The sequence below is a fragment of the Poecilia reticulata genome, linkage group LG12, assembly GCF_000633615.1.
Source record: "Poecilia reticulata strain Guanapo linkage group LG12, Guppy_female_1.0+MT, whole genome shotgun sequence".
In the NCBI taxonomy this organism is placed as follows: Eukaryota; Metazoa; Chordata; class Actinopteri; order Cyprinodontiformes; family Poeciliidae; genus Poecilia; species Poecilia reticulata.
In genome coordinates this window covers 999,448-1,005,013 of record NC_024342.1, presented here as the reverse complement: position 1 = coordinate 1,005,013, position 5,566 = coordinate 999,448, and the positions used below count along the sequence as shown (strand labels likewise).

Genomic DNA, 5,566 nt, shown 5'->3' with positions numbered 1-5,566 from the left:
ATATATACATACATCCATTATATTTAATGTTAACAAAAATGTGTTTACCTTTATACATTTTAACTAAAACTGGAAATACGGTCGCTCGGAACCATAGTGACACTGCCAGTGTTTACCGTCGTCCCGGAGCTTCTTCCTGTCCTGTGTCAGGTCAAAATGTTGTGCGTGAGAGGGTTCCAGAGGCTAAAGGCTGTTTTCTATCTCCCTAGGAGCACAAGTGAGTATCTGTCAGTTTGAACGAGTTTCCGCCGTGTAAGCTATAAAGCCTCAGTTTGTTGAAACGAAACATTTGTCAGTGTGAACGGGCTGCTGTTTTCTCTGTGCAGCACACAGGAGCCTCACATCCGCTGAAGTCCTTCCGAAAGATGACGCTGTAAGTAAGACACTGATAGATTGTTATGTGGCTGCAATACGAGTCTGTAATAACGGGATGTCTTTCTGTGTAGCTTCTAAAAGTGGAGAATCTGTCCAGAGAGTCCAAAAAAGGCTGCATGCTCTGCAACGTCACTGTGGACTTTAAAAACATCCAGGTGGGTCAGTGAACGCCTCATAGTTCCAGCTGCAACCAAAAACACACAGGTGGCTCTCAGGCTCCTCCGGAGCACATGTCCTTCATCTAAACCTACATCTCTAAAAATTCTAGCCCTGCCAGAAAATGTGGAATAATAACTTTAGAGGATAATCAGTGTTTAGTAACAGTTCATTTTTTTTTATATCCTGCAGTGGGATAAATGATAGAATCATCCAGTGTTTAGAAAAATAACTATTTTTAGAAGAAACGCAGCTCAGCTGGCAGCTTCCATTCCGAGGCTAGAAGTTCTAACCATCCATCCATGTTGCCCTTTCATTAAGTTGACCTGTATTTGCTGAAGGAAGCATTCTTTGCTCAGTGGGCAGATCCTCAGTAATCTGGACTGACCTCATCCCAGCATCATCACTATGGAGACCTTCAGCAGTTTTATCCCTCCGATTTTTTTAGACGGCATCAATAAAACCATTATATATTTAGCCAGTGCATCTTAGGATTTACAACTCAATCCTGCTTTCATCCAATCATATTCTTTGTAAGGTGTTGATGGTTTCTATATTGGTCCCATCTGTACATGAATCAGATTGCCTTCACCTAGTTTTGTAGTTTGCTCACATGGATTCCCATTTCTGTCATTTTGTGTTCTAATTTTTCTATTCCCTTAGAATGTTTCCTTTCTTATTACCTTCCAGTTTGTTTGGATTCAAAGTTTTAAACCTAGCTTAATCCATTGGTCACCAGGAATAAAAAAAAAACCTCTATGCTGTTTGAACTGACAGCTGTCTTGTTGAGGCTGTTTCCTGTCAGTTTCACATTTCCAACTCTACTTGGATCTTCTGTTAGTAAGAAGATCCAGTGGCTGTACTGTGCTGCAGTAACCTGATCTCCACCTGTCCTCCCTCAGCTTCTGTCTCAGTTCGTCTCTCCTCACACTGGCAGGATCTACGGCCGACACATCACAGGTGAGCTGCGGCTGCTCAGCCTTGTCCAGAGTTGAAGGCTGCTGCCACTCAGTGTCTCTCTGTCCTCCAGGATTATGTGGGAAAAAGCAGAAGGAGATCTCTAAAGCCATAAAGAAGGCTCACTCACTAGGTGAGTTGGATTCTAGCTTCTCCCAGCGTTACTAGTGGGTTGGAATAACACGCATACAGAGGTGGTGCCAGCATCTGATCAGGTGGTTGGCAGCGGGAGCAGCTGATGGTTGCGTGTCAGCAGTGTGATGGACTCGGTCTGCTGTGGTGTTCTGATGAAACTCATTCCATGGATTTTCTGATTTATTTGATATACCCAGAAAGTTTGTATTACTCGCATTGTTTCCTCATTTTGCTGAAGGTCTGGGTTTTTTGTTCACCTGCAGGTTTCATGCCAGTGACCCACAAATACCCAGAGTTCATGAAGGATCCCAGGATCTGCAGCATCAAACATCTGGATTAGAGGATCAGCATTTACTGTTCCCAGTGTGTAAAGTTAAAAGCTGATTTTGTTTGTATTAAACTTAAAAATGTCCACCATCCCTTCCTGCCTTTCCCCTTTTTGTCCTGCTGAGGCCTGTGATGGAGAGTGACCCATGTTCTGGTCCTCAGAGGGACGTTTAGTGGCTCTGGACCAATGAGGAGACTGTAGACCATCAAGCAGAACCTGTTGAGCTGCATTTGGAAACCACGGAAGACCTTTCAGTCAGTATTAAATATGGCCGAGACGCCTTTATAAATAAGAATTTATTCCAATGAATTCTAAAAAACAATTGTTATTCTGAACCAACTCCAGGTGACAAATTGTAACATTTGTTCATTTGAGAACTTAGAAAATACTCATAAAAAAATGTTTTCAAATAAAACATATCTACATATTTTATTTCTGCAGTTAATTTAGGCCTAGCATTTATTTTAAGCTTTATTTATTTCCCCTGCATCAGGGACAGACTTCCCTGATGCAGGTTGCTGAGTCAGCAGTTGTTCCTCTTCCGTTTCCTGCCCCTGGCCTGCAGCGCACCAATCTGCTTCGTCCCACAGCCGTCCTGCAGCGGGACAGGCTGCTCCTGCTCCCTGTCTGAGTCTGCTGCCATTGTGTCTCTGCTGGGGACAGGGTGGGCCTGCAGGGACAGCGTCTGAGTGAGCAAGCGAGGGCAGGAGCCCAGCAGCGCTCTGACGGCCTTTAGCAGCAGCTGGTTGCTCCTGGGCTCAACTGGGCTGCTGGTTCCTATGGAAACGGGCAGCATGAGGACTTGCCTGGAGCTGAAGCAGGAGCACCTGCAGGTGGATCTGGATCTTACCTGCAACGTTTCCTGCTGAGCTCTGCTGCTTCTCTCTGAGGCTCTTCCTCAGGGCTGAAACCTCCATCTGCAGCGCTTCTACTGCACGCTCACTCTCCTCCACCTCTCTGCATGCTTTCTGTCCACAAACACAAACACAGCAAGACTGTCTGAAGACACAGGGCTCCCATACATTCACCATGTCAAAACATAAGACTTCCACAGTCAGATTAGCATAGGAACTCAAACTTTTAATACAACAGTAAGGAGGAGAGGAAGGGAAGAAAGAATAAAGTGGTTTATCTGGTTCTGCTGGAGGTTTCTTCCTGTTAAAGGAAGTTTTTCCTCTCCACTGTTGCTACATGCATGCTCAGTATGAGGGATTTCTGTAAAATAAACCAGTTGCCCATCCCTGATGTAAACGATTGTCTACATGTTCATCCAGGAGGAGTGAATCCTGCAAGTCAATGATTTGATGCAACCTGACAGGTTTCCTTAGAAACTTTGTAAGCTACTTTAATGTACAACTGTTAGATAACTAGTATCGATTGGAATGTATGTGGGATTGAGTTGAAATGAATTTTTGTGAAATACCTTGAGACATTTGTTGTGATTTGGTGCTATAAAAATAAACTGAATAGAATAAAGGGAAGAAAAAAGTACAAAATGGATGGGAAAAAAGAAAAATGGGGCAGATGGAATGGAGAGCAGATAGAAGCTAGGAAGTAAGGAATGACAAAAAGAAAAAGAAAATGGGGTGAAGAAAGAAATGAATAAAGGAAGTGTGGATGGAATCACACTCTGGAAATAGAAATATTTCTCCACACTAATCCAGAACGGAAAAATAAATCAACTTCTAGACTTTTCGAGACTGTAGGAATCCTGATGAGAACGTTGTGATGTGCCTTCACTCCTCCCTCACCTGCAGCTCCACCTGCAGAGAGTCGTTCATCTTGTTCATCTCATCCACCTCCTTCAACATCCCACTGGGGGAGAAGAACCTGGACCTGGAACAGACGGTGGAGCTTTGTGAGCAGGAGCACGGCTGCTACCCGTCTGGGCCAGCGTGAGAGCAAAGCTACCCGTGTTTGTTCATGGTGAGGCTGTAGCCTGAAGCGGAGCAGGGAGCGGACACCTTCCAGTAGCCCTGCTGCTCCAGGAGACCCAGGTTGGTCACCAGCACCGGGATGTTCACGAAGCGCCTGTAGAGAGCAGAGGACAGCACTCCCCGAGTAAACACACTGGGCAAACCCGTCCCACTGGAGCGGGCGTCACCTGGTGCGGGACGTGAAGGCGGAGTACTCCATGCGGTGGGTGGAGTCTGTGGGGGTCACCCTGCTGGACGTCAGCAGCAGGAAGATCATGTGGGGGTTCTTCAGAGCGCTCTTCAGCTTGTCATGGACCAGCTTCTCCCTGAACGTCATGTGCTGCTCCGAGTGCCGGCGCTGCCGGTACCAACCGATAACACTGTCCTGCACCACAAACACTCTACTTCACCGAGACACACTCAGACCTCACCTGTCATCACACAAAGAGTGCTCAATCTACACTGGTAAAGATGCACTGATGGGATATTACTATCTATACTGGTCCAGATATTGAAAAAAAATTCAGATCAGGTATTGGTGACAACATGCCTGATCAACAAGGCAAATTCTATGATTAGTGCTCTGAGTGACGTCATGCTTTATTTTTTTACATAATATTTATATATTTCCTAGCTACATTATCTGAACTATATAAAACATTCTTATGTTTTATATAGTTTACTTTCAAGTGTTGCGTTAGTGACACCGGGCAAAATCCTAAGTATCAGTATCAGAAGTGAAAGAAGTGGTTCAGTGAGCATCTAGTTCAATCCTGCTGAGTCTGTATACCACATGAAAACATCCACCATTACTAATGTCATTAGGCCCACAGTCAACTCTGACTTCAAAATGACATAATAAGACATATTTGTCTCTTAAACACTGAGATTTTGGACAAAATGTGAAAGACCAACAAAACTGAAAAACAATGAAAGCTGACATGGGGTTTGGTAAAGAAAATGTTGAAAGGTGCAGCATGCATGTGTATGTCACCCATGTTATTTTAATGCCCTAAAATGAAAATAAAATCACCTTCAGATATTAACTGCAGCTGTGTCCAGTTTTATCTCAGTAAAAATGCATCTATTCTGTTTCTGCTCAGAGGTTCTTTAGGGAACAGCCAGCATCATAAAGACTAAGAAACCCAGCAGACGGACCTGGGAGGAGGTTAGGATAAAAAACTAGATCCCAAGCTTTGGACTCCTCACAGAACTCTCATTCATCTGAACATGGAGCGACTGTGGAAGGACCAAAAAATGGCAGAATGGCCTAGTCAAAGGTCAGACCTTCAACTAAGAATATGTGGCATAATTGATTTTGAGAGAGGAGGGAGATCAGCTTTGTGTTGTGGACGTTATGAGCCAATTACACAGAGAAGGGTAGAAATACTTTTGCAAGACTGTGATAATAAGGTAAGTCATACAGGTTAGAATACAATACCAAATGCATGCTGCACATTAGATGATAAGGCCACATATATTAAACACCCAAATTAACCTCAAAGTCATGTTTTTGGACTTTGGGAGGAAACTGGAGTACTCAGAGAGAACCCCAAACCCCAGGGAGAACATTCAAACACCATGCAGAAAGATTTGAACCCAAAACCTTCTCGCTGCAAGGCAACAGTGCTAAAACTGTCACACATTAAACACATCATGCTACATTAAAAAAAATAAAATGTATATATATATATATATA

General features: G+C 43.8%; 2 protein-coding genes across 3 annotated transcripts in view; one reads left to right on the top strand and one right to left on the bottom strand.

The window, feature by feature from the left end:
- The window catches only part of mrps18c (mitochondrial ribosomal protein S18C), a 2,733-nt gene extending 569 nt beyond the window's left edge, over window positions 1–2,164 (top strand). Inside the window, exons 2-8 of one of the 2 annotated variants that reach the window (XM_008423118.2) lie at window positions 98–217; window positions 327–373; window positions 447–530; window positions 1,434–1,491; window positions 1,562–1,621; window positions 1,887–1,986; window positions 2,076–2,164. In XM_008423118.2, coding sequence (XP_008421340.1) covers window positions 98–217; window positions 327–373; window positions 447–530; window positions 1,434–1,491; window positions 1,562–1,621; window positions 1,887–1,963 — 446 coding nt within the window. In that variant the 3' untranslated portion in view covers window positions 1,964–1,986; window positions 2,076–2,164. Of the gene's footprint in view, window positions 1–97; window positions 218–326; window positions 374–446; window positions 531–1,433; window positions 1,492–1,561; window positions 1,622–1,886; window positions 2,044–2,075 lie in introns of those variants that run through there. The other variant, XM_008423116.2, reaches the window with a different exon arrangement.
- A 197-nt stretch (window positions 2,165–2,361) lies between these two features.
- abraxas1 (abraxas 1, BRCA1 A complex subunit) overlaps window positions 2,362–5,566 on the bottom strand; it is a 7,243-nt gene continuing 4,038 nt past the window's right edge. The window contains exons 5-9 of the mRNA XM_008423112.2: window positions 4,056–4,252; window positions 3,863–3,982; window positions 3,703–3,787; window positions 2,802–2,919; window positions 2,362–2,728 (exon numbers count right to left, since the gene is read on the bottom strand). Of these exons, the coding sequence (XP_008421334.1) occupies window positions 2,475–2,728; window positions 2,802–2,919; window positions 3,703–3,787; window positions 3,863–3,982; window positions 4,056–4,252 (774 nt within the window). The 3' untranslated portion in view covers window positions 2,362–2,474. The remainder of the gene's footprint in view (window positions 2,729–2,801; window positions 2,920–3,702; window positions 3,788–3,862; window positions 3,983–4,055; window positions 4,253–5,566) is intronic.